This window comes from Salvia splendens, chromosome 18, assembly GCF_004379255.2.
Source record: "Salvia splendens isolate huo1 chromosome 18, SspV2, whole genome shotgun sequence".
NCBI lineage: Eukaryota > Viridiplantae > Streptophyta > Magnoliopsida > Lamiales > Lamiaceae > Salvia > Salvia splendens.
Genome location: NC_056049.1, coordinates 2,409,923 through 2,437,225, shown reverse-complemented (window position 1 = coordinate 2,437,225; position 27,303 = coordinate 2,409,923). Strand labels below are relative to the sequence as shown.

At 40.1% G+C, this 27,303-nt stretch overlaps 5 protein-coding genes and 1 pseudogene across 6 annotated transcripts; 3 read left to right on the top strand and 3 right to left on the bottom strand.

Moving 5' to 3' along the window:
- The first annotated feature begins 15 nt into the window (after positions 1-15).
- Positions 16-3,062, top strand: LOC121777393 (vacuolar-sorting receptor 6-like). Its single transcript, XM_042174641.1, has 10 exons — positions 16-479; positions 573-1,268; positions 1,352-1,440; positions 1,530-1,599; positions 1,689-1,772; positions 1,863-2,021; positions 2,091-2,237; positions 2,317-2,445; positions 2,529-2,632; positions 2,717-3,062. Exons 1-10 carry the CDS (start codon positions 155-157, stop codon positions 2,834-2,836), a joined length of 1,923 nt encoding a protein of 640 aa, XP_042030575.1. The 5' UTR covers positions 16-154; the 3' UTR covers positions 2,837-3,062.
- Positions 3,063-3,443: 381 nt separating this feature from the next.
- On the bottom strand, positions 3,444-6,586 carry LOC121777392 (probable splicing factor 3A subunit 1). Its single transcript, XM_042174640.1, has 3 exons — positions 6,469-6,586; positions 4,068-6,248; positions 3,444-3,958 (listed from the first exon to the last, which is right to left on the bottom strand). Exons 2-3 carry the CDS (start codon positions 6,234-6,236, stop codon positions 3,689-3,691), a joined length of 2,439 nt encoding a protein of 812 aa, XP_042030574.1. The 5' UTR covers positions 6,237-6,248; positions 6,469-6,586; the 3' UTR covers positions 3,444-3,688.
- A 3,316-nt stretch (positions 6,587-9,902) lies between these two features.
- LOC121778022 lies at positions 9,903-9,999 on the bottom strand (annotated as a pseudogene).
- A 681-nt stretch (positions 10,000-10,680) lies between these two features.
- LOC121777312 (multiple RNA-binding domain-containing protein 1-like) lies at positions 10,681-16,173 on the bottom strand. The gene is made up of 14 exons (XM_042174523.1): positions 15,950-16,173; positions 15,755-15,862; positions 15,546-15,660; positions 14,381-15,108; positions 14,158-14,289; positions 13,691-13,780; positions 13,468-13,591; positions 12,801-13,124; positions 12,555-12,619; positions 12,161-12,323; positions 11,765-11,869; positions 11,584-11,685; positions 11,328-11,498; positions 10,681-11,129 (listed from the first exon to the last, which is right to left on the bottom strand). Coding segments are annotated over exons 1-14 (2,520 nt in total). The 5' UTR covers positions 15,952-16,173; the 3' UTR covers positions 10,681-10,838.
- Positions 16,174-16,539: 366 nt separating this feature from the next.
- On the top strand, positions 16,540-20,652 carry LOC121777648 (cleavage stimulating factor 64-like). 2 transcript variants are annotated; one of them, XM_042174965.1, is made up of 10 exons: positions 16,540-16,961; positions 17,207-17,285; positions 17,535-17,709; positions 17,836-17,869; positions 18,012-18,256; positions 18,498-18,575; positions 18,764-18,799; positions 18,887-19,384; positions 19,721-19,969; positions 20,291-20,652. In XM_042174965.1, the coding sequence occupies exons 1-10, from the start codon at positions 16,922-16,924 to the stop codon at positions 20,426-20,428; spliced, it is 1,572 nt and encodes a 523-aa protein (XP_042030899.1). In that variant the 5' UTR covers positions 16,540-16,921; the 3' UTR covers positions 20,429-20,652. The 2 variants fall into 2 exon arrangements, with proteins under 2 accessions (XP_042030899.1, XP_042030900.1); XM_042174966.1 differs by lacking the exons at positions 16,540-16,961; positions 17,207-17,285 and having other exon boundaries at positions 17,568-17,709; positions 17,836-17,865.
- Positions 20,653-24,431: 3,779 nt separating this feature from the next.
- Positions 24,432-27,190, top strand: LOC121777276 (pentatricopeptide repeat-containing protein At3g57430, chloroplastic-like). Its single transcript, XM_042174470.1, has one exon. It carries the CDS (start codon positions 24,466-24,468, stop codon positions 27,040-27,042), a length of 2,577 nt encoding a protein of 858 aa, XP_042030404.1. The 5' UTR covers positions 24,432-24,465; the 3' UTR covers positions 27,043-27,190.
- The last annotated feature ends 113 nt before the right edge of the window (positions 27,191-27,303 follow it).

Here is a 27,303-nt window from a genome sequence, read left to right as displayed (position 1 = left end):
GAGATGTTTCAAACATTTTCTTGAAATACTATAAAACAAGAATAGTAGACCTCACGCCAAAGTCTTCCCCATCTCCCTCTCTTCCCCCTAAATTCTTTATTGTTAAACACCACATCTACACCGGTGTTAGCCACTTTCTTCTCCTCCGAGAGATATGGCTGCGGCGGTGGCGGTGGCGGCGACGACAACGGCGGCAGCCTCTTGTGTGTTAGCAGTAACACTAGTTTTACTACTGTCAACAGCAGTGGAATCAAGATTCGTGGTGGAGAAGAGCAGCATCAGCGTGGTGTCGCCTTTCGACAAGCGGTCAAAGCACGATGCTGCCATCGCGAACTTCGGCGTGCCCGACTACGGCGGCTCGTTGACCGGCACTCTGGTCTACCCCGACAAGGGCCAGGTCGGCTGCTCCGCCTTCGACGGAGATAGGCCATTCAAGCCGAAGTCGTCTCGCCCCACCATTCTCCTCCTCGACCGTGGAGGTTGTCGATTCGTTTTCTCTCATCATGCTTTGTTTTTTACTTGAACGTGAGACCTTTGACCTTAAGCACTCATGTTTAACTCTGTAAGTGCAGAGTGCTTCTTCGCGCTAAAGGTATGGAACGGGCAGCAGGCGGGGGCGTCGGCGGTTCTAGTAGCGGACATCATAGACGAACCTCTCATCACCATGGACTCGCCCCAAGACAGCAGCCCCGAAGCTGCCGGATACGTGGAGAAGATCGGCATCCCGTCGGCTCTCATCGGTCGTCCTTTGGGCGACACACTCAAGGAGGCCCTCAAGAAAGGCGAGGACGTCGTGGTCAAGATAGACTGGTCAGAGTCGATGCCTCACCCCGACGAGAGGGTGGAGTACGAGCTCTGGACCAACAGCAACGACGAGTGCGGCAGCCGCTGCGACGAGCAGATGAACTTCATCAAGAACTTCAAGGGCCACGCACAGATCCTCGAGAAAGGAGGGTACACGCAGTTCACGCCACACTACATCACGTGGTATTGCCCGCGGGACTTCGTGCAGACGGAGCAGTGCAAGTCGCAGTGCATCAACCGCGGCAGGTACTGCGCCCCCGACCCTGAACTGGACTTCAGCTCGGGGTATTCAGGGAAGGACGTCGTCTTGGAGAATTTGAGGCAGCTCTGTGTGCACAGAGTTGCTAACCAGACTAACCGGTCCTGGATTTGGTGGGATTATGTTTCTGATTTCCATATTAGGTGCTCCATGAAGCACAACAGGTACAGCAAAGAGTGTGCAGAGGAAGTCATGAAATCACTTGGTAAGTTCAGAAAATCCCTTTCCATTTATCTACCGATCATCATAATCCGACGACATCATTTTCCGGGATTGATCTGGGTGTAGGTATATCGGTTGAGAAGATAAATAAGTGCATGGGTGATCCAGAAGCCGATACTGAGAACGAAGTCCTGAAAATCGAGCAAGAACTTCAGGTCAAGAAAGTTCTTCGGTTTAATATAGTAGTAATAACTAAACTTTCAATTGGTGATTGTTGCTGAAATGCAATTATGTGTGAGTTTAGGTTGGTCATGGATCACGTGGCGATGTTACCATCTTACCAACTATGGTGATGAATAATGTTCAATACAGAGGTTAGTTGAAAATATAAAAATATACCTTATGTATGTGTGATTTGAGGTATGTTTTGTATTACTGAATGAGATTGTTTTGGTGGGTGAAGGGAAGTTGGAGAGGAACGCTGTGCTGAAAGCCGTATGTGCAGGGTTTAAGGAGACGACGGAGCCTCCTATTTGCCTGAGCGGAGGTTCTTACACAGACAATGACTTAAAGATGATGACTATTATTACTGCCTATGATTATATGGAAATTGATGGATTAAAATGTTGATCAACAGATGTAGAGACAAACCAGTGCCTTGAGAACAACGGAGGGTGTTGGCGCGACAATGAATCTAACGTAACAGCCTGCAAGGACACATTCAGGGGAAGAGTTTGCGAGTGCCCTTTAGTAAACGGCGTTCAGTTTCAAGGAGACGGATACGAATCATGTCACGGTAATTAATTCATTAAAACCTTCGGACTAGTTGAGGTCTGCGTGAATCTGAATCTTGATCCGTCTGCAGCTGTTGGGCCGGGGAGGTGCTCTGTCAACAATGGAGGCTGCTGGTCGGAACACAAGCATGGACTTAAGTTCTCCGCGTGCAAGGACAATGATCTGTCGGGCTGCCATTGTCCGGCTGGCTTCACCGGAGATGGTAAAACGTGTCAAGGTACTTCCCTCTTCGATACTTTTACCTGCTTCAACCTGTTGAAAAAACACTGTGAATCACAGTTGTTGTATATTTGTAGACATGGACGAGTGCAAATTAGGGACTGCCTGTCAGTGTGATGGATGTAGCTGTAAGAATACATGGGGTGGATTTGAGTGCAGTTGCAGAGGAGACCAAATCTACATAAACGAGCACGATACCTGCATTGGTACGGTGAACTCTTTCATTCGCACCTTGGGTGCCATCGTATGATCACATCAATCCTGTTTACTGATAATTAAATGTGTGCAGAAAGGAAAAGCTCCAAACTGAGTGGGATTCTTACCGTTGTGGTGCTTGCCGTAGTGATGAGTGTTGGACTAGCTGGTTACATATTCTACAAATACAGACTAAGGGTAAGCCACAAGCCACAAAAGACAACTTCTCTGTTCTTCATTTTGAATTGTTGTGAGCAGATAGTAACCTTGTTTTTGATGCAGTCTTACATGGACTCGGAGATAATGGCTATCATGTCACAATACATGCCTCTCGATAGCCAGCAGAATCAGCAGGTTGTCCATCACGACAATGAACCATTGGCGCATTCTTCCTCCGTTTAAGGTGATGAGTTGAGTTGCACGCCGCAGATCATGTCCTGTCCTGCCCCAGAGCCAGTGTTTTTCCTCACTATGCTGTTCTTAGTCATAAACATACAAAAGAGTATTGGTTCTGTACATAACGTTTTAGAGACGATGTATACCACACACACACAGCCTTCAAAAGTATACGAGTTGACATTCCGGCTACCTTGTGATGTATATTAAGGGAAGGGTTTTGGTTTCTGTATATCATAGATTATACGATGCAAACAATTTGCTACTCTTTACAAGAATTGGAATTAGCTCAAGCAGAAATATTAAACTTTCTTGAGAAATTCAAAAGTTAAACAGAGCGCTACCCAAGAATCTAAATGCGTCAAACAACAGGTCTCAGGCAACCCTGAGCAACAGAATCGACTGGTACATTAGTAAAGGAGAACTAAAACCGGAATAAACGCAGGTTAATAAGAACACACGGAGTGTCCAACCTCCATATTTCCTTCTCAATGTATAAGAGGAAAGATGTCAGACAACAGAAGCAGCAATATAGAACCACTTCAAAGAGTATGAATCGCCATCAACAACACCAGGAGTGCAACAAGATGGCTGAACACAAATAACAGCAACAGATCAGCCACATAAACAGTATTCAATAATACAACCTCAATGCAAACCAGCGAGCAGACAATATTTCTGTCAATCCAATTGTAGATACCATATCACTGGCTTAAAATTTCAAGATATAAGAAGTACAACTGTCAATATTCCTAGACATCAACAAAGGAAAAACAAAAATGTCTAACAACTTCATAACAAGACCAATATGCCCGAAGTTTCAACGTGAATCTCACAAGACCTATGGTGTGATGTAGCTCATCTCTTCCTACCACCACGCTCTCTAAGAGAAAGAGATAGTGCCTCTCCAGGTCCAACATTATAATAAGCAAGAGACAAATTGTCCTTGAGGAACCCTGCCTTCCCACTCAGCTTCTGCTTATTTGAAGGAAGCTGGATCTCCCCAGCAATTTTCTCTTTCAAACTTGCAACTGTTTCAGTCAAGGACTGCACAGCAATCTCCAACACTTGACCTTTCATGTTTCCTTCATCAGTGTTAGGCACTGATATACTAATACGAGCAGTACCCTGGAATTACATAAACATTAAAGAGAAAATTAGGAGCAACTCTAAAGGTATCAACACGATATCGAATTGAATATAAAGAGAGGGAAAAGGACTGGAAGAAGATATATACAGGATGTTTTGCGAGGAACTGTTCTTCCGGAATGAGCAAAGAGTCGTCAAGCCTTTGCCTCTTGGGCTCTGGTTCTTCAGGAAGGGGTGGAGGGGCCTCTTCAGGTGGTGGTGGTGGAGGCATGCCTAGGGGCATAGGAGGTGGAGGAACCATAGACATGCCTGGTTGGGGCATAGGCATGCCTGGCTGGAATCTGTGACCTCCCAAAGGTGTAAACTGCGATCCAGGTGGTGGTGGAACAGGAATATTAGAATTCAAGGGCATAGATGGTGGCATTGGAGGACGGTTTCCCATAAGATTTTGCCCGTGCATCATAGGCATTGAAGGAGGTGGAGGGTGAATAGAAGGAATTACATTGACAACAGGGGGCCCGGGTGGAGGTGGTGCAACACCACCAGTGCCGGTTGGGTTTGGATATTGAACCATTGTGGGGGGCCTGGGAATATTTAAAGCAAGACCAGGAGGTGGAGGTAGTGGCCTGATTGATGGCATACCAGGCCTAGGAGGAGGAGGTGCTGGACCCTGAAGGCTCCTGCCGTCATTGTTTAAACCATCACCCATGTCCTCCATACCAGTATTCTGAGTCAAGGCCAGGCTGGCTGTGCGGCCAATACTTCCAGTATGACCATCCCACATGACCTGTTTTGGTTGCTCATCTTTCTTCTTTTCAATTTCAGCCTTCACAGCATTAGAAACTTCTTCTGCTGTTGTACCAAAAATATCAGGACGTGTTCTTGCTAGTCCTACAATGTTCCTGGATATCTCATCGTCCGCAGCAAGGGTGGTCTCTCTTATCTTAGCAAACATCCTATCCTTCTGTTCCTTAAACTTGGGATCAATAAGAGAAATTCTCATGTGTTCGGACATCTCACTAATAGGAATAAGCTCACCAGTTATTGGAGAGACGACATATTTAGTAGGATCCCTTTCAGCTGGGATTCTGTCCTCGGGCCTCTTCCAATTTTTCACAATTCGCATGGGTGGTTCGTTCTCTTCTAGCAAAACCTTGACCTCACTCCTCTTCACATCGCCGTTCTCCTCCAGACTTGCTGCCCTCATGCCCTCCTCAACCAGTTGGACCTCTTCTTCATCCATTTCCATTTCTACCTCCTTGCCAGGCTCGACGAAATCTTCTTCCTCCATAGCTGACATCTTGCTTCTTCTTATCACTTCCTCAAGTGTCATTGGAGGAGGTAAGTCCTCATCCTCATCATCAGCAAAGTCTATTGACTCAACCACAACAAAGTCATGCCAGTCAATCATAGCCATCTGCAGTCGTTCCTGCTCTATCTCATCTTCAGCTTTTTGCCTAGCCTGCTCTTGCGACCGTTCCCATTCAAGGCGATTTAAGCAGCGTTCCAGGACAGTAGTCATATCAAGGACGCTATTTTTTAGCTTATCTGAGAGCCCTTTAGGAGGCATTAAGACTTTTGAATAAGCATCAGCAAGAGATGTAAAGAACATAAACATACTGTGTGTTGGCCTTAGAAAATGAAACTGAGGATTGGTGCTCTCTCTGCTAGTCAAACCAGTCAAAAAAGACTTCCCGTTTCTCGCCACAAACTGAGCAGTGAGCTTAATTATATCCAATTCCTCCCCTGTAATCCCTTCAGGTAGCCGAACAATATATTGCTCTGCCTCTGGTGGGTCAAGAACCTTACGTACAGTTCGGAATTGGGCAGAAGGGTCAGGCTTGGCTGAGGCATCATTCGCATCAGCAGCTGGAGTACTACTAACTGATTCAGGGGCAGCCTCCGGCTGAGGAGGCTGTGCAGCAGAATTCTGATTCTGTGATCGAGATTCAGCTAGACGATGCTGATAATAAGCATGGTAAGGATCAGAAGAGCGTAAAAAGTTGAATTTCGCATTCCCTTCATTGCTTACAATAATTCTTTTCTCAAACTCCGGTCCATTTTTTGCCACAAACTGAGCAGTTTTGTCTACAATAGTTCTAATGTCTATAGGCGGGTGAATAACTCCTATGGACCTAGTGTGTGTTGCTACTGATGGTGGAGCTGAGCTGGGCTTATCAATGGCCATCTTCTGGTTTTCATTCTCCAAATTTTTCTCATCATCAGATTCCTCAGTCACTTGAGAGGCGGGTAACGGGCCGAGATCGCCGTCTTCAGGTGGTGCCGGCAGGGGCAATATTGGCAATGAACCCAGCATTTTTTTTCCAATCTGCAAACATCAAACGAGAATCAATGTAAAACCCTAGGTCCATGCCAACATACTGAATCAGAAATTTAAATAAAACAAGTGACGCAATTATCGTATCGATGAACCCTAGGTTAGTTGCTCGGAAAACAGAAACTCAACAACGAATTAAAACAGTTCAGTCATTCATATAATCAAGATACAGAAATCTGGAGATATTAAATTTGATGGGAAAATAATCCACCTGGTGAAATCTCAGCAGGTCTCGCAAAGAGGGGCAGCTGAAACCACGGTGTTTACACTCTGCAACTCTATAAGGCCCCCGCAACGCGTTACGCGGGTGGCCTGTATCCCGTTACGCCGTGACAGAACCGGGGCGGGACGCGTTGCAGCGTCTCGTCCCGTCCCCAGCCCGCCGGATTGCCTGTCCCGCCGTGACCAATCGCGTGACGTCTCGCCACGCACTGAGGTGACGTGGCGAGCTCCCAAGCGATACGTGACGCCCACTCGCCGGGTCGCGAGTGAGATTCGTCACGCTGACGCAATAATTCATTTTTAAAAAAAAATTGAAATAAAAAAAAATAAAATTGTGAAAACGGTAATGTTACCGTTTTTTATAGCCGTTTCTATTTTTTTACTCTATAAATACTCCTAATTTATCGTCTTTCACACACAACTACACATCTATTCTCCCAAATCATCTTCATTTCCTCTCCAATTTTCATCTCAAATCATCTCTCTTTTATTCTTCCCCCAAATTTAATCGATCTCATGGATCCATATGAGCAAATGCGTCAAATAATGGAAGAATCACTTGAAGAAGATCGACGACGAGAAGCGGAGGAAGCCGCTCCGCCCCAAAGACGCTCCCGGGCTTACATCCATCGTAACCGGGAGGAAACCGCCGCAAGGTTAGTCCGCAACTACTTCTGTGATAATCCGGTGTGGGAAGATACCTACTTCCGTCGCCGTTTCCGCATGCGGCGACCGCTATTTCTCCTCATCGCAAATACATTGGCGGGCCGGGAAGAGTTCTTCCAAGAAAGGTTTGACGCCGTCGGTCGTCCCAGTCACACGACGCTGCAAAAATGTACTGCAGCAATCCGTCAGCTTGCGACTGGACAAACGGCGGATGTGTTCAACGAATACCTCCACATTGGAGACAGCACTTGGAGAATGTGCTTGCTCCAATTCTGCAACGGCGTCCGGGCAGCCTTTACCGACGAATTTCTCCGGAAGCCAAGCATGACAGATTGCCAGTTCCTGCTCCGCATTCACGGACAAGTGCATGGCTTCCCCAGGATGCTTGGCAGCGTTGACTGCATGCACTGGCAATGGAAGAATTGTCCGGTGGCGTGGAGGGGGTCGTACACGAGCGGCCACAAAGGTACCCACCCTACCGTTAAACTCGAGGCCGTCGCCGACTACCGGCTATGGATCTGGCATGCGTACTTCGGGGTCCCCGGCTCGAACAACGACATAAACATGCTCCAGCAATCCGACCTCTTCGCCGAAGTTTTGGATGGTAAAGCGTCGGCCATCAACTTCACCGCTAACAACCGGTGCTATAGAATGGGGTACTATCTTGCCGACGGCATCTACCCGAAGTGGTCAACCTTCGTGAAGACGTGCGCTAGGCCTGTGAACGCAAAGCAGGCGCTTTTCGCGCAGAAGCAGGAGACTGCTCGGAAGGATGTGGAGCGGGCGTTCGGGATTCTCCAAGCGCGCTTCAACATTATCAAAGCTCCGGCTCGTTCGTGGTTCATGGAGAACATGGTCGACATCATGTATACTTGCATAATCTTGCACAACATGATTGTCCAAGACGAAGGACCTGAGGCGGGAAATTGGTTAGACCCCGAAGCCCCCGGAAGCTCAACCGTCTGTAGTCCGCCTTGAAGTGGAGTGCATCCGTCTATACAAGAACGGTTGTCTATTCGGGCAAGGACACGTGACTCTTCCACCCACGCCCAACTCCAAGATGATCTCATGGAGCACATTTGGGCAAACTTTGGTGGAGGAAATTAAATTATGTATTTTTAATTTTTTTAGGATTTTTAATTATATTTTTTTTTATTTTCTACTAATTTTATATTGTAATGTTATTTTATTTTTAATGAAGTGTGTTTTTATTAATTGAATTTGGTGGAAAAAATTTTTAAAAAAAATGAAATTGAATGAATAGTAATTTAAGGGACGCTTAAGGGACGGAGGGTTGCAGGTTCTGTCCCTTAGTTAAGGGATGGAGTAAAAAGGTACAGTGGGGGCCCGCAAATAGTGTTTTAAGGGACGATTAACGGATGGTATAGTGACAGCGTTGTGGATGGCCTAAAAGAGGGGAAAATGAGATCTGCAGAGGGAGAAGTGTAGACAGTGGAGCGATTATGGAATTAGGTTTTGAGATAAGGAAGTAAAAGGGAATGGCGGAAGAAAATCAAAAACACCCAACTGCTCGGTGGGAAAAAAAAATTGGGGGCAAAATGCAAATATATACTATGGGTCCGTTCGGTACACGGAATTGGATTGAAAGGATTTTTTTTAAAAAATTAACTCCTATAAGATGGAGCAAATTACAACCGATTTGAAGATGGCTCGAACTCGCCACCTCATACAATAATGTCTAAGCTTCTTGCCGCTAGGACAAAGACAATTCAATTCCAAATCCTATATTTGGCAAAATAAAAAATTGACACGAAATTGAATTGACATGTTTGGTAAATATGCACACAGTGCACACGCTTCACACATTTCACACATATTTCACACGCTTCACACACTACACACACTACACACACTTCACACACTACACACACAAAATACATACATGCACACAAAATAAATACACTATACACATTGTACACACATTACACACACTTACAAATTTTATACGAAATACACACACACTTCACACAAACTAAAATTTCAAATTTAGTTCAGTTTTTCAGTTTGATTCAGTTTAAACTTTTAAAAAAATTTAGTTTTTCGATTCAATTCGGTTTGGATCGAAAAAAAATATCTAAAAGCTGGAAAAAAATCAAAAATAGGATGCTTGAAATGTGTGAAATGTGAGTAGTTTTTGTAGTGTGTGAAATGTATGTAATATGTGTAGTGTGTGAATTGTGTTTAGTGTGTGAAATGTGTGTAGTGAGTGTAGTGTGTGAAATGTGTGTAGTGAGTGTAGTGTGTGAAATGTGTGAAATGTGTGTAGTGTATGAAATGTGTGAAATGCGTGTAGTGTATGTGGTGTGTGTGTTGTGTGAATGTGTGTAGTGTATGTGTTGTGTGTAGTGCATGAAATGTGTGAAGTGTGTGTAGTGTGTGTAGTGCGTGAAATGTATGTAGTGTGTGTAGTGCGAGAAATGTGTGTAGTGTGTAGTGTGTGAAATGTGTGTAGTGTGTGTAGTGTGTGAAATGTGTGAAGTGTGTGTAGTGTGTGAAATGTATGTAGTGTGTGAAATGTGTTTTGTGGATATATAGTGAAATTTTATGACTATTTGAATTTTGGAATTACAATTTTCTACTTTAGATATGAAATTCAAATTGTAGAATTGGGAAATTTGGAATTGTAATTCAATTCCAAATCTAAATATTTTTGTGATACCGAACAATGGATTTGGAATTGGAGGCTCCAATTCCAATTCCAAACCCTCAATTCTATGGTACCGAACGCACCCTATATCTAATTCTGTCCATCTCTTGATTTATGGGTGTCAACCTTGGGCCATGCTAATCTTATTTGGATTGTTTCAATTTTATCTGTGTCCCCTAAAGGGACCATAATTACGTTTTAGCTCGGGTTTTAAGAAACGTGGATGAATTTGTATCGAGCTTTAAGAAATGTGAATAAATAAGATCAGAAAAAGTGAAATTTATATGTCTTGTGTATATTACATTTTTATAGAATTAAAACAATTAATGGAACGTAAGATGATTTATTTTTTCACACGAACTTTAAACTTGGCATATACTATCACGAACTTATATAGTTGTTGCATTTTTATCATCAGCGACAAAATCCGACTACATTAAAATTAGATAGATAATCATATATGCATTATAGGGACTTTGTAATCACATAACTATCATTTTTCAGTGACAACCATATCCGACATGTTGTGATGATATTTAGTTAGATTTTGTTGCCGATGATAAAATACAACATATAAGTTTGTGATATTATTTATGTACTACCAAATTTAAAGTTTATATGAAAAATAAACTTTTAGAAAGTTTCATGATATTAAGCGGCAATACCTCTATATCAAAATGTAAATGAGACATGTAAGGATAAATATTTTAAAATGAAAAAATGAGATATATAATGAAGAGGATATTACTGTGCTAACTATTAGGCTATCCTTACTTGACAGCGAAATCATCCAGACAGACTTTACCTCAATAAAACTCACTAATCTAATTTTGACCTAAAAGAAATTCAATATATGATGGAGATATCTGTAAAAAAAATCCCAAAATTGCCAGTTTTACATTAACTGATAGTATTACGTTACACCCTCAAAATTGTTGGTTTTTAAATATATCGAAGTTACACAACTCTGCATTCGAGTTAACTAAGTTAATGATAGAATACAAAAAACATACACTAAAAAAACTCTATTCTTCCATTCTTTGAAGCTTGACATTCCCTTCATCTAGTAGGGGGAGAGGAAGCTGCTTTCTTTTATTGTTTAACTTAGTAGAGCCTGCGAACTGCTCGGCTGTTCTTGCCCGCAATTCGTCTAAGCTCTCTCCTTCTTTTGCCCTCTCCAGTACCAAGTGACGACCGTAGAGATGGGTGTTTGAGAGAGCTTCAAGGGCATTCTGGGCTTCTTGTTTTGTGAGGAACTCTACGAAAGCAAAACCTCTATGGTTTCCGAACCTCATGGGCAACCTCAATCTCTTTATCTGCAGAGTACAGGAGATGTGTTTCCAGATTAGGAACCATGGAAGAACAAACATATCTGGTTACCCCCAAAACAAGGAAGAAATGTTTTCTGATGATGTACAGACAATGACGATTTTTGACAGCATCACATAGCTTCCGAGGTTGCAAGAAACTAAAGCAAAGATGTCGTAAAATTGATAAAATGCAAGTGCTTATACCTGACCAAAGGGACTAAATAACTGCTTGAGATCCTTTTCGGTTGCCTCAAAAGCTACATTCCTCACAATCAATTTTGTTGAGCTATCAGTATCAATTTTTTTAGGTATCGTTTCATCTTTCTTATGATGGCAAAGTTGCAAGATGAGGGCATGCCCATCCAGAACAGATCCCTGGAGAAAATATCGAAATGGTAAGAGTCTATAGATACAGTAGGCAACGGACAGTGTGTCATAATAGGCTGGCTTGAAAGAATACCTGTAGGTCCTTGCAAACCTTCAATGCTGTATCAACACTATCAAACTCTACGAAGCCAAATCCCATTGAAAGAGTCTTCCCATTCTTTACATGCTTCTTGATCTATTGAAGTATAAGAAATGAAAATGGATTAGGGAATGTAGCAAATTTGGTAGGCGTGGGAAGATGGGAATGAACATACCCTGACACTAATAATCTTTCCTCCCTTCATGTACTCTGCAAAATGCTTTTTCACACTTTCTTCAGATGTTTTGAAGTTCAGGTTCTTGACATATAATGAGCGTGACTGTAGAAAATAAGATATTAAAAAGTAAATTTTAGAACAACTAGCAGTAGTTAGAACACCTGAAATAAATCAGAGCTCAATAGCTCATGCAATAATCATTAGAACTTTAATGTACTAAACACTCCAAAGCACTATAATCGACTGAAGCATATATGTCAGAGTTAATACTGGTTATATTTTTAAAAAGGGTAAAGTTGAATCATAGAACTTATATCGATGAAAGTAAGGTTAAAATATGAAAAAATGTTTAGCTATCATGCATTTATATAATCCAACTGGTTGAAGTATAACCTCGATCCTATTAGGGTCGGCATCTTCTTCCGCAATATCTTCAATCTGATGCTTCAGCACAACTTTCGTTGCATCAAGTTCACCGACAGCTTTATCATCATCAACAGCCGAGGTTTGACTAAGAATATTACCAGGTGCCCATTCCAAGTACAGTGGGCCGTCCCTGTGAAACCAGAGATATTAACTTCACAAAACCAACACTGGATGGATAGAAAGTGCAGGTCTTTATTCCACAAGCAATATCAATCATTTAGTGGTGAAGGCCCTCAAATTATTTGGACACCGTGATCCTTCAAGCACAATATGTTGCTTAAAAAGTACAACCTTTAACCAAGCATTACATTACATCCTTGAATAAAGGACAATATATGTTTTGAAAATTAGATTAACTTACTTGTAACGCTTGTATGCTAAACCTTTGAAAGCTGCACGGGCTTCAGCAGGTTCCAGAAAGATAACCTAACCATAAATTGTAACAAAAGTGCTTGATTATTAAATAATATGCTAGAATTTGACACACTGAATGCTCCTGACCATTCAGGAGCATACACATTAAATTACAAAAAGGGATAGATATAGTATTAGATAATGAATCTACAAAGCACAACAAAATATTTAAAACACAGCAAAGTAAACTTACCAAAGCCATGGTTTTAGTAGGGGGGATAATTATTTTATCCAAGCTGCCAAACTTGCCGAACATACTTGATAATTCACTTTCTGATGAACCATATGGTAAATTCTTCACCAATATAACATGGTTGCTTCTCTTTACACCATCAGTTTTACCAGCGGCATACTCTTCCAATGAGGAAACATTAACCCCAGCACTTGATAGAGCTTTTTTAGTCTCAGCAATGACCTGAGTTTCCCCCAGTGCAATTCTCACAGCAAGGTCATCAGATTCTCTATCTAGAAGTTCACTCTTACTAACACCAAATTTGCGCGCAATGTTCTCAACCACCTTGAATATGAAAGATCAGAAGAAACTATCAGGTGATAGAACACTTTAATATGTCAAAGAGCACAGCCTAAGAAGGTTAATGCTCAATCAAACCGAACCAAGGAATTACACATATAACGAAGGTACTTAGAGAATGAGTATATATCTTGATTTACACTAAGGGATCTCCTAACAAAGTTATTTTGGGAACAATTGTTCAAGTGGGGAAGTAGATTGTGGCCTCTAACTTCTTTCCTACCTGTGTCGATGTTTCTAACACTTACAATTTCAGTGATAATTTCTTAAAATCTCAAAAGAAGGCAACTAATCGCAGATGACAAGCCTAATTTTCAACTTTACTTACCGTATCAGGACGCATAAATAAACTATTCCATGCTTTTGTGTTTCCAGAGGCTTCTGAGGCCTTCCTTTCATCAGTCCTTTTCTGCTTAAGTGTTTTCGAAGATGGTTTTTCATCATTTTTAATCCTGTAAAGTGAGAACCCTTGTAAGTTCATAAGCTTCATATGACAAGATAATGCCCGATATTAGCATATCCAGTGAAACTCGATAGTCTCGAATGCATACTCTTGCACATAAGAAGGCTTTTTTTGTTTAGCAAGCATGACATGCAACAGCCTCCCCTGAAAAATTGAGCTGTCCATCTCTTCCATAGCCCTGTAATGGTAAAACAAATAACTTTTGAATATTGGCATAGCACCAATTCTACATATATGTAAATACATTATACATCTAAATGTATGTAGCTAATCATGCAAACAAACCAAAAATAGTAATATAACCCATGTGAAAAGATGAAGACATGAAGTGGGGCACTCAAATGATAAGGAAATATGAAATATGCTAAAAGAAGTATTATGAAAATAAGGTTAATGTTCGAATATGAAACACTTTGATTTTGGTCAACTAAAACTCAACTACACCTACGGACTACTAAGAGATTGACTCCTAACACTACAGAGTAGAACATAGTTAGCTTTTCCAAGCCAATTGTGTTTGCAAAAAGTCAAGTTTTATAGCTCAGGATACATTACCTAGCAGCAGCTTCTGGGAGAGAAAAATGAACATAAGCAAATCCTTTGGAGCGTCTTGTTTCTTTGTCAATAACTATATGGACTTGAGATACAGCACCATATTTGCTGAAGTGACTTTCTAGTTCCTCCTCGCTGAGTAATCACAAAGTGTAAGCGTAAATGTACATGACAAAAGAAATAAAAATGGAATGTGTAGTAGATGACCAAATAGCACGGGACATACGTGGCAGTGTAGGGAAGATTGCGGATGAACAGACGGGTAGATTCTAGAACTTCAGCATTATCGTTTTTCGGACTGGATGATGGTTCATCTGAGCCATTTCCGCATTCTTTAGAGAAGCTTTTTTCAGCCTCCCCAGCAAAAACATCAGTTTCAATTCTATTCTCAACAGGATCACATTTACTCTTTTCGTTACATGCAGCACTTTCATCATTATCGCTATCACTGTTGTCAGTGCCATCAGTACTACCCTCAGTATCACTACTTTCTGAATCTGACCAATTCTTTTTAATTCTGCTCCTGAAATAATCCATGTCGGATACAGCTTCATCGTGAGCCAAAGTTTGAGGTTTGTCTATTTTTTTTGGAGCATCCATTTCTCCATCCGTTTCTTCAGAATCTCCATCAAATTCATTTTCCTCTCCTTTTTCTGTCTTGTAATTTTCATTTGGCACCAAACTACTTTGGTCACGAGAGACTGCAGCCACTGTATCGTTTGCCCACAATTTTGACTTGCTCCGATGCTGCATAACCTCAAGAAACTCTTGAAATTGGGGGTCATCAGTCCCATCATCCTTGACACTTTTCTTACTCTTCCCATCTTGTTCCATAGCTTTAGGAGGTTTGAAACCAGTTGCTTTTTTATCTTCTGCAAGCAAATTCTCCTTTTGCTTCAACGAGTGTCGGCTCCAAGGACGAGGCGCTTCAGGATCTCCAACCTTCCGAGCAATCTGGCAGTGAACATTAAAATGTTACTGCATGGTATTGTTTAAGAGGACAAAATCAAGTTTTTAGCCTACACATATAACTAACTGAAAGTAAATGCTTTTCAGCACTCTTTACTAATAAACTATCAATGGCAGGTGTCTGAATGATCTAATCATGCAGCCCACAACCCCAGTAGTCAGTTCATGTTACAAGCTATGGAACTTCTATCAACATTCTTTTACTTATTCTATCAAATTAAATGTGTGTCATTCACCCTAATTAACAATTTTGGCCAGTCATCATAATTCCCTCAATAATAGCACCATCCTAATATCATCATAAGGCTACTAACCTTAGAAGCTTCAAACCGGAAAAAATACATTAGGGAGAGTTAGCTTTAGAGGCTTAAAACCGGAAAGAAAGTACTTTAGAGTGAGTGAAGCAGCAGAATGAGACAGACCTCACAAGTAATTCTGGCAGTATGCATAAAAGATTTGTTGAAATACTTAATAGCTTCCTCAGCTTCACTCTCCGTTCTATATCCCACAAAGCCAAATTGCCGGCTCTTCCCATCCCTGAATCAATTTCCACCACGTCAGTTAAATAAACAACAAACAAATAAAATAGCAATCTCAATACTGAAAAAAAAAGGTAAAGAGAGGTGATCACTTGGTTCGCATAAGCTTTGCATCCGTCACCTCCCCTTTCTGAGAGAAGAATTCTCGAAGATGCTCCTCCGCTGCATACTTAGGCAAGTTTTTCACACAAATTCGCGACCTATGCCACCATATGCACTACCATTAGATACAATATAAATTTCAGAGAACGAAACCAGCTGGTGAATGAAAAAGAAGAAGCAAATACATGATTTGTGGATACTATTCGTATATAATATAGCGAGCTGCAACAATCTACGCCGCACGGCTAGCTGCGAGATAAATCGCTGCCGGAGACAGGAACACACTGACAGAGAGAGGCGGTGAAGAGAGAGAATTGGGCGGCAATGAGATTTTTGTGGGGGGGAAGCGGTTGGATTGGAATTAAAATGAGGTCGAGGGCTTTTGCAATAGGATCGCTACATTGCGTTTTTTTAGTTGGGCTTCACCCTAATTGGATATTATTTTCAAAATTAAACTTAATATTGTTTAGTTAAGAATAATCCAAACGAAGAACTTGAAAAGTTCCCCTTCATTTTTGAGCTTAAACATCAAATAAATATATAAATCTCAAATTCAAACAAGTAGATTTTTCTATGAATAATGAATTTACTACAAATTGAAACACATTAGATGTTCTAATGTAGGAGTAGTTTATAACATGGTCAAGTGATTGTCAAATTACAATTACCTTTAAATTAGTGCTAGATTTAAGTAAATGATTTTGCCAGTAATTATATTGCACTATTTATTATAGTTTAATAAATAAAATAAGAAAGCCCAATCTAATTTCCTTTGATTTTGCCATCGTTCTTCCTTTTAATAAACGTAACCTGATGAATTGCAAGAGAGTATGAAATCATGGAGGGCGCCAACCCAGCACAACACAAACACAGTCTCGATCTCTCAATAAATCCCACCGTCTTCTCCAAATTCCAATTTGTAAATAAATAAAACTGGCTGCTCGAATCGAGATTCCATTTGAAATTCATTGTCGGCGTTGAATTGCCGGAGTATGATTGTATACTCACTTGAATATAGCCGAATAGTGGAGTAATACAAGTTTCAAGGTTGGTTTGGATTGAAGAAATACGCGTGGTAGTAGAATTAGCTGCGTAATTGGTGGAGTGATATATAAAGGCGGCGAGCTTCAATTAGCTCGGGGAAAACGATTTATATCATGGCCGCCAATGCACAATCTCAGCATCGCTGCGTTTTCGGTTAGTTGTCTATTCTCATTTCTGTATTGTTCTATATCTATACACACCGTTCCAGTGGTTTGGTTGCGGCAAAGCCTCACTGATTTCGAAATTGATTTGGTTTATAGTGTAAATGTGGTTTATTGATTGGGGATTTTGTGCTTATAACTGCTCTCGTGTTAATTTTGATTTTGATAGTTAGGGATGGGAGTTAGACTCTTTGCTGATTGAATTATTGAATTGTGGTTGTGTATGTGTGTATGCAGTTGGGAACATACCATATGATGCTACCGAAGAGCAAATCACTCAAATTTGCGAGGAGGTTGGGCCAGTTGTTTCGTTCAGGTGAGTTCGATTCGAGTTTTGGTTAACTTGATTGACTGATTGTTTTCTGGTGTGATTGGCTGTACGTTTGTGTTAATGATTAGATCTTAATGTTACCTATAGTGATTATAGTTGGAACAAGGTCATGAATAGGTTTTATCTGCCACAGCTTTGCCAATTTCTTCAAATATGGATCTGTGAAAGTTTCTATACTTTTTTTTGCCATAACACTGAGTCATACTTTGCTGATCCTGTTATTTGCCATTTCAGATTAGTTACTGACAGAGAAACCGGAAAACCAAAGGGTTATGGATTCTGCGAGTACAAGGATGAAGAGACAGCTCTGAGTGCTCGTCGTAATCTTCAGGGTTATGATATAAATGGCCGTCAGCTAAGAGTTGACTTTGCTGAGAATGACAAGAATGCTGACAAGAACCGGGAACAGGTAAACAGTGTATGTGTTTATCTATGTGTTTATCTCTTCGTGTGAGTGCATAGACTTATCATATTGTTGAGATAGAAGATGTTGTTCCCTCTTAAACTACTTAACTGTTGCTTTTTTTTCTTGTAGGGATGTGGTGGTCCTGGTGTTGGCCCAAATGTTGGTAACTAGAATATTTCGTTTTTGTATAATTTCATTATTTTGGTATGCAAATGGAGAGCTAGGAATTCACTATTCTTTATACGTCTAAGATTGCATTTCACTTAGTTAGCATTAAGTGTATCCGCAAAATGCCTGCAATGCAGATGCTCCTAAACAAGTTGGGGGTCAAGCAGTCTTTGGACATCCTAGTGTTCATCTACCGGTAGGCGATTCAGTTGCTACAGCTGCTGCAAGTGTCATGGCAGGAGCTCTTGGATTGGCTCAGACTGCTAGCACACCAAATCAGATCGGAGTACGGACCCCGTCCTTGTTAGGAACTGATCCTTTGACTCAACAGTTGGCCAAAATGTCGAGGAGTCAGCTGATAGAGGTTTTTTCCGAATTTAAGGTAAGTAGATACCCAACATTTAACTGGAAAAACATTATAGCACATAAAGATATGTTTTTTACTTTTATTTTTTCCCAAAGAAGTCAAAGCAAAATGAACAGAAGTGATTCTGAGACTGAATATACTTCGTTCCATAAGATGCTAAGATGAAAAGGCTAATGTTCTAGAGAAATAATGGGAGTTTTTTTATAGAGTTCAGCGTACGGATTTATGATCTTATGCATTCATGTGGTGTTGACAGGCACTGGCTACACAAAATAAAGAACAAGCCCGGAAACTATTGCTCGCCATCCCCAACTTGTCCAAAGCTATTTTTCAGGTTCTTGATAGTTTTATTTATTGTTTGTGATCTTAAGTTTTGATACTAGTGTAGTAAACATACATCTAATGCAGGTTCTCGAATTCTCAATATCCGAGATTTACCTGAAAATTTAAGTTTTTCCAACTTCAGTTCATTTTTTATACAATTAGTTACAGTAATTAAATTTTCATTTGACTTCAATGCAGGTTGAGATTATTCTTGGGGTAGTCTCACCTCAAATGGTATGTTTTCTTACTCAGTTTGTCATCCATTGCTAGGGTTTTGCTACAAGCTAATGTTTAGTATATTCGATTTTTTTGACTATTCAGTTGCAGACGCCCAATATTCGGCAAGCTTCGAGCCGACCAGTACAGTCTCTGCTGCAAAATTCTCAAACTCTCTCTGGGCTACCCCCCCTTCCACAAAACAAAATTCAATTGGGTTTGATGCCTTCTGCACAAGATAGTCGAGTATCTGCTGGTGTTCCAAACCAATATAACACACTCCAAAAATTTATTACACATACTCAAATTCAACATCCACAATTAAACCAGAACCAAGCCTTGCAGCAAGCTCAACTGGTTGCTCAATTTGGAGTTTCCTCCCATCCCTCTACACATCCTCAGTCATTGATTGGTTTGTCAGCTGGACAACAAATTCCAGTACCGACTTCTTCTCTCAACCAGCAAATGCAACATCCTATTTCACAAAATATAGGCCCGGTTCCGTCCAGCAATCCAGAGTGCAATGCTGTGACAAGGTCTCAGACTGTTGCCACTCATGCTTCTGTGCTCGTAAATCCACAATTTTCAGCAACAGGGATTCAGGTGCGGAACTTCACCTGATATGATAGCAGAGGAATTGGAAATTTAACATATACCATGTGCTGTATTACTTTCTCAAAAAATTCATTCACTTTAATGTTGCTCATGATTGTTCAAAATGCTTTTCTCAAAGAATCTGTTTTTCGAGTCAAAGCAATATTATACGACATTAATGAAAGTAACTGAGTTAAGCCCTTGATGTTAATTACAAAAGATTCTAAACATAATTTAACATAAGCTATGCTTATTATTAGTGTTGTAAAAAATTGTGATAAATAGTTAATACTGGAATCTTACACATCTTGAAGGTGATTGCGAATTTCTTTTTTCCTGAAACAGCATAGCACCTCAACATCCTCTGTCATGCCGGAAGATATGGATATGAAAGGACATGCTCTAAATATCCCTAGTAAGACGAACCAGATCGATAGAGCACCAAAACTGGTGAAAGTGAATGGTGGAAGCACTACTCCTTCACAGGTTGTGAACGTAACTTCACCTATGTCCGCACCACTCCAGTTTTCGGGTGTTCCAGGAAGACGACCTCCAAAAAATGAAATTGCAGACACTGGGAAGCAAGCTACTCAGGTAATTAATTGCTGCATAACATATCTTTACCTACTTTGGTTTTGTTATTGTTTATTCTGATTGAAAGTCCATCTTCGTCGTATTTTTATTCAAAACTCATTTGAAGGTGTAGAAACTTCACGAGATCTTGATATAATAGATGAGAACTTCATACAGATTTTGCTCTCTGATGTACAGTTTGAATAGATACCCATCTGCTGAAATAAAGATTTTGCAGCATCTAGATGGATTAATTGGAATTCATCTGAAGATCTCGGGTTTTGAAATTTGCATTTATAATTTGTATTGATCTGATGTTGACTAAATTTTCACTGTTTACAGATGCAACTTCTCCCGGACTTAGATCCTTCAGTGCTTCAGCAACTGCTAAATCTGACGTCAGAGCAGCTAAGTCTGCTGCCACCAGATCAGCAGCAGCAAGTAATGCAACTTCAACGGATGCTCCGGCAGGCTACATAGCCCAACATTTTAGTCCCAAGAATAGCATAAGCTCTATGAATCTTTCTTCCAGTGAGTTTTAGAAGGGAATTGCAATTGTTTACTGTCAACTTTGCGATTAAAGCATTGTTAGGTGCACACTAAATGCACGAGAGCTGTATCATTCATGTAACGTTACGAGCTTGTTCTTGTATTCGGATGAACACACATCATTGATTTGAGAAGAGGTTTTGGCTTATGCTTCATATCCACTCTAATGTCATGCTTTTGTGTTTGGCCAGTGGTGGCACACATCTGTTGTATTTGTCTTATTCTAATTAGTACTACTACATATGGTTATTCTTATTCTAAGCAAAGATTAATCGAAATCTCAGTAGAATTCTAAAATCAGTTGTTGAAACTGAACTAGAAATAGAGAAGCTAGTGTAACAATATATTGGGGTCATAATAGTGAAAGGGTATCTTAGCACAAGTTAGTATAAAAGTTTCCACAATTGATGCCCTAGTGGTTGTCACATTAGCATATCCCTTCTTTCTGCAATGGTTTTGCCCTAGTGGGTGCCCCATCAATTAAACTAATTTGTTTTTTAATTTTTAATATTATTATTTTTTTATTTTTGTTGTTAATTAATAAAATACCAAGATATATTGTATTAACCATTACAAATTTGAAAAAACACCTACATTACTTAATTAAAAAAACTGCATCATATTTAGTAAAAAAAAACATTACTAAACTAAATTACTAAATTACTTTAAAAAAACTTTAAAAAACTTTTAAAAAAACTACATTGCTAAATTAATAAAATCCTAACTAGTCATATAAGTTCAACTTGTGGCTCAGGTTCTTGATCATCCTCTCAGTCCTCCGTCGGGCATATCGTCGTCGACACCATGGGGGTTTGGGAATTGACTCGGATCCATTCTTGAAAGTATGAAAATGAGAAAAGAGGAGAGAAAGTGAGAGGGGTAGAGGGTGTGAAGTGAAGAGAAAGTTGAGTATTTTTATAGTGGTTTAATTAGGGTTTAAAGAATTAAAAAAATATTAAAAAATGAAAAATTGCCTGATAGGGCTCGGGCGCTGGGCTGTAATGTAAGCCCGATCTCACGCCCAATGGATCGGGAGAGAGATCGGGCGCGACCGATCTTTCGGTCGCGCCCGAAGATGCCCGATGTCTGCAATGGATGCCCGACGACGCCCGAGCCCGAGCCCGATCTCGAGTGATCGGGCATCCATTGTGGATGCTCTAAACAATTACAACATTATATTTTAGATCTCCTTGTGAATTTAGCGTTATCACTATAACATCGCAACATTGCATTTAACGTAGTGTCTTAACTAAGTTGAATCGTATTCCTTTTTGATATATCACATCTAAGTGTCATTTTATTTTTGTCAATATTCCTTTTTGATATGTCACATCTAAGTGTCATTTTATTTTTTGACAAAAAATTCGTGAGGAAGTATGTAATAGACAACTTTGTTTCATACTCCTTACGTTACTTGCGTTCAAAAATCTCACCAAAATTCTGTTGTTGTTCTGATTTTTTAGACCAATTTTTTATTTTACATGAAAACCAAGGCATGGATAAAAACAAAGTACTAAATCTCAATAAAACAAATAGCAGTTTTACTCAACAAACAGTGTTCCAACACATCCTTGTAGGGGCAAATAACAATATAAGGTCGATTTAGCAACAAAACCAGAAACTTAAAAGGTAACAAAATCCAAACGCAACCTACATAAAAAATGAAGATGCAAAAAGAGTATTCGCCATTCGAATGAATGACCCCGGACAAATCAACGAAGCCTCCTAGCCTCTCTCTCAGACTCCAACAGGGTGAGGATGTCTCCCTCCCTAACCGGTCCCTTGACGTTTCTCATGATGAAACGGTTCTGGTCATCAATAAACTTCACCCTGACCTGAGTCACCTGTCCACGGGATCCAGTCCTGCCGATCACCTTGATCACCACAGCATGCTTGATTTGTGATTCCATTCTGCAATAACACAAATCCAGAGTTAGCCAATTCAATACTTTCCTTCAACAAAAAAGATATTAGCATTGCATCCATATCTGTTTCCCCTGATTTAGAGGGTATGAGTGGATGGACTTTTCTAAACTAGGTTAGCCAATAAACACCGAACACATATTAATCATAAAATTATAAACTAAAGCTATAGAATACAGATTAATCATAAAATTATAAACTAAAAGCTACTGAATACAGATTAATCATATAATTATAAACCAAAAGCTACAGAATACAGATTAATCATATAATTATAAACCAAAGAGCCCTACAAACATTCCTAAATCAATCTAGGCAATAATTCGGCCTTGTAAAACTACAATGGATGCAAACAAGCATAGAAGAACAACATATGCAAGCAAATTGAAACCAGCAGCTACGCAGGTTTACCGCAAAAGGCAAAAAATCATCACAAACACAAAAATAGAGAGCCTAAACGATCATAAAACGGTAGAATACAGGCGAATCGAACGAACCTTCGGAGCAGAGAAGAAAGCTGGGGAGCAACAGCTGCAGAAGAAATTCGTGAATGGGGCTGAAAAACCCTAGGTTAGAATTTATAGGTAATTTTGTTCGACACCATGACGAAATTGGGCTTTCTTGCTATATAGCTGGGCTTTTTGCCTTAATTCATGATCCAGTCATTAAATAATTGTGTGTCAACTGTTTTTTAATCCGATCGAAATTAAATATTGAAATTTTGTTGAATTTTCCAAATACGATTTAGATCAAATTAAATATGAACTAGCAAATTTCAATTTTTCGGATCAAGTGTATTGAAAATTGAAAGAATTCAAAATTCGTTTATTAATATTGCATTTGATTTTTTGAACAATTCATTTTGTTTTAAACTTATTTTCAAATCAAATATACTATAATTAAGCAAAATTCCAAATAAAAAATCTCTAATACTAGTATTTTCAATAAACGAATGGTATAATTTTAGATTTAAATCACCAATAAAAATTGAAAATACATAATATTATATATTTGGATACATTCATTGGGTCATATTAAAATGCATAAAGTATCCAATCCATAACTTAAACCAATTCTACATCATTAAATCTTAAAATGAGTAGATGAGAATAAAGCTCACGGATTTCAATAAATAGTAGATAAAATATCAACAAAATGGTAAAATAGTTTATTTGTTATAACATAATAATTTTACAATTTTTTTATATCAACGTAGTATATTAAAAATATCAACAAACATGAAAATCATGAAAATCTCAACACAAGTAAAAAAATATCAATACAGTTTTATTGATATTGTATATGCATTATATTGAGATTGTTTGATGCATTTGTTGATATAAAATCTGTTAATCAACACATACGAAAATTAAAATTAAAATTATAAAATTTCATGATTCGATCATCGTCGGAACATATGCAATTGAGACCTCATTAGAATCCTTATGAAATTACATTTAATTTGATATATTTTTTGCGGAAAAATAATTTAAATCGAGAGAGTTACGTAATTTAAAATTTTAAGATGATTTTGAGAAGAGAGAAAATAGTTAATTTTAACTATGAATTGACAATAATACCAATTAAATTTATTTAATACTGATTTTTTTATTTAAGATATAATCCTCGTTATTTCAATCAATAGATTTTATAATCTGATGCCTAGGATTTGGACTTACTTAATTGATTATCAATTGATTATTACTCCATAATTATTTATTCTTTTTTTTAATATAAAACCATTAAAATGAAAATTCATTTTTTTAATGAGCTTTTAAGCATAATAAAAAAATTATTTTATCTAAAAATAAAATAATTACAAAAAATTATAATTATAATTAAATATTCATTTCATAATATATAAAATTTGTGATTAAAGTATATTCAATTTAAAATACATAATTAAATATTCAATTTTAAAACATTATAAAATCAATGTTTCAAACAACTGCAAATAAAAAACATAAATTTAAAAATACAACCAACAAAAAAAAATCAAGAATCTCTTCACACACATCACACCCTCATCCGCTAATGTAATAAGCATGCACTGCTCCCTCCCAATTCCTTCCTCACCATCTCTCCCCAATTCAATCCAAACCCAAAATCCACCGCTCATCCCCACCGCACCACCCGACCTCACCCGCTCCAAACACTCATGGATCGAATCCCTCCGCTCCCACGCCCGCTCAAACTCCCCCAATCAAGCCCTCACCACTTTCATCCAAATGCAAGCCGCCGGAATTCCCCCCGACAATTACGCTTTCCCCGCCGCCTTAAAGGCCGCCACCGCCCTCCAAGACCTCCGCCTCGGCAAGCAGATTCACGCCTCCCTCGTCAAATTGGGCTACGATTCCCACGCCACTGTCTCCAACACTGTTCTGCACATGTACGCCAAATGCGGCAGTGAAGTCGAGCAAGTCTTCAAGGTGTTCGACAGAATTCCCCAAAGAGACCAGGTTTCTTGGAACTCGCTGATAAACGCCCTGTGTAAATATGAGGAGTGGGAGTTGGCTTTGGAGGCTTTCCGCTTGATGGGGCTGGAGAAAATCGAGCCTAGCTCGTTTACTTTAGTCAGTGTCGCTCTTGCTTGTAGCAATTTGAAAAGGGGCGATGGATTGAGGCTTGGGAAGCAGCTTCATGGGTATAGCTTGAGAGTCGATGAGAGAAAGACGTTTACGGATAATTCTTTGATGGCGATGTATGCGAAATTGGGGAGAGTGGATGATGCTAGGATCATATTTGAGTGTTTTGCTCATCGTGATATGGTGTCGTGGAACACGATCATCAGTGCGTTTTCGCAGAGTGATAGATTCTACGAGGGTTTGGAGTGTTTCCGTGGTATGAATGATGAAGGGTTTAAGCCGGATGGGGTTACCATTTCGAGCGTGCTCCCGGCTTGTTCCCATTTGGAGCTGTTGGATTTGGGGAAAGAGATTCATACTTTTGTAGTGAGGAATGATGGTTTCATGAGGAATTCCTTTGTGACAAGTGCTTTGGTGGATATGTATTGTAACTGTAAGCAAGTTGTGAGTGGGAGAAGAGTTTTCGAGAGTGCATTGGATCGGAAGCTTGGGACATGGAATGCTATGTTTGCTGGCTATGCGCAAAACGGGTTTTACTTGGAGGCGGTGAGGTTGTTCATGAAGTTGATGGTTATGTCCGGTTTATTCCCTAACCCGACCACAATGGCTAGTGTGTTGCCGGCTTGTGTGCACTGCGATGCTTTTGTTGATAAAGAGGTTATGCACGGATACGTCTTGAAGCTGGGGCTTGGGAGTGATAGATACGTTCAAAATGCTCTAATGGACTTGTATTCCAGGGTCGGGAAGGTGGATGTTTCGGAATATATATTTCACAGTATGGAAAGCAAAGATATCGTGTCTTACAACACAATGATAACTGGCTATGTGGTGTGTGGTTACCACGAAGATGCTCTTATCTTATTACACGAGATGCAAACAGCTGAAAAGAACGTTGAGGTCTCGTTTAGACCTAATTCTGTAACACTCATGACCATTCTCCCTGGCTGTGCTGCTCTGGCAGCTCTAGCGAAAGGAAAGGAGATTCATGCTTATGCGTTTAGAAATGGATTGGAATCGGATGTGGCTGTTGGAAGTGCGCTCGTTGATATGTATGCCAAGTGCGGTTGCTTGGTTATGGCTCGGAGAGTTTTTGAGAGCATGCCTAATAGGAATGTAATAACATGGAATGCTATGATCCTAGCTTGTGGGATGCACGGAGAGGGAGACAGGGCGTTGGCACTTTTTAGGAAAATGGCGGACGAAGTTGAGCCTAACGAGGTTACTTTTATTGCAGTATTTGCAGCTTGCAGTCATTCCGGGCTGGTTGATGAAGGCAAAAGATTGTTCCAGACGATGAAAGTAGAACATGGAGTCGAACCTATTGCTGATCACTATGCTTGTGTTGTTGACCTTCTTGGTCGAGCAGGGCGGCTTGATGAAGCGCATGACATCATCAACTCGATGCCTGTGGGGCTCGACAAGGTTGGGGTGTGGAGTAGTTTGCTTGGTGCTTGCAGGATCCATCAAAACGTAGAGCTCGGGGAGATCTCAGCATCCAATCTGTTTAAGCTAGAAGCGAACGTTGCGAGCCATTACGTCCTGCTGTCAAATATCTACTCTTCGGCCGGGCTCTGGGAGAAGGCTAATGAAGTTCGTAGGAATATGAAAAGCAGGCGGCTGAAGAAAGAACCCGGATGCAGCTGGATCGAGTACAGTGGCGAGGTGCACAAGTTTGTGGCTGGGGACACGAGGCACCCCCAGAGCGAGCAGCTGTACGCATATCTGAATGATCTGTTCGATAGGATGAAGAGGGACGGTTACGTGCCTGACACGTCGTGTGTTCTTCACAATGTTGACGAGGAGGAGAAGGAGAGCCTGCTGTGTGGGCACAGCGAGCGACTGGCGATTGCGTTCGGCCTCCTTAACACGCCTCGTGGCTCGACCATTCGAGTCTCGAAGAATCTGAGAGTCTGTAACGATTGCCACTCTGCGACAAAATTCATCTCCAAGATTGTTGATAGGGAGATTGTTGTGAGGGATGTTAGGCGGTTCCATCATTTCAAGGATGGTGCTTGCTCTTGTGGAGATTATTGGTGATTTTTGTAGACAGGCAGTGTTGATGTAATCAAAGAAATCAAGAAAATACAAATTGTAATGTAGAAAATTTTAGAAAAAAATATGAATCTGTAGCTACCTACCCTTATTTTCCAGCCATTTACTCTATAATCAATTTTCTTTGTTAAAACACATACACTCTTTCTTATGGATAAATTATAATGTTTGTCCCACGCAAAAATTTCAGGTATCTGCCCATCGATGAAGAAATTGCCTAAATAATGAGGGAGAAATTGCCTAAGT

Bases quoted from the DNA above. Each gene is read 5' to 3' on its own strand.
- LOC121777648 (XM_042174965.1), top strand. From the start codon at position 16,922: ATGGCCGCCAATGCACAATCTCAGCATCGCTGCGTTTTCG. The intron at 16,962-17,206 runs GTTAGTTGTCTA...GTGTGTATGCAG, and splicing joins TCAGCATCGCTGCGTTTTCG to TTGGGAACATACCATATGAT. The intron at 17,710-17,835 runs GTAAACAGTGTA...TTTTTCTTGTAG, and splicing joins CTGACAAGAACCGGGAACAG to GGATGTGGTGGTCCTGGTGT.
- LOC121777312 (XM_042174523.1), bottom strand. The intron at 11,686-11,764 runs GTATGTTCATTC...ATACTTCAATAG, and splicing joins GAAAGATTATTAGTGTCAGG to ATCAAGAAGCATGTAAAGAA. The intron at 11,130-11,327 runs GTATAAGCACTT...TGTACTCTGCAG, and splicing joins TATTTAGTCCCTTTGGTCAG to ATAAAGAGATTGAGGTTGCC.
- LOC121777276 (XM_042174470.1), top strand. From the start codon at position 24,466: ATGCACTGCTCCCTCCCAATTCCTTCCTCACCATCTCTCCCCAATTCA.
- LOC121777393 (XM_042174641.1), top strand. From the start codon at position 155: ATGGCTGCGGCGGTGGCGGTGGCGGCGACGACAACGGCGGCAGCCTCT. The intron at 2,022-2,090 runs GTAATTAATTCA...ATCCGTCTGCAG, and splicing joins CGGATACGAATCATGTCACG to CTGTTGGGCCGGGGAGGTGC. The intron at 2,446-2,528 runs GTACGGTGAACT...AAATGTGTGCAG, and splicing joins CGAGCACGATACCTGCATTG to AAAGGAAAAGCTCCAAACTG.
- LOC121777392 (XM_042174640.1), bottom strand. From the start codon at position 6,236: ATGCTGGGTTCATTGCCAATATTGCCCCTGCCGGCACCACCTGAAGAC. The intron at 3,959-4,067 runs GTATATATCTTC...ATGTAATTCCAG, and splicing joins AGTTCCTCGCAAAACATCCT to GGTACTGCTCGTATTAGTAT.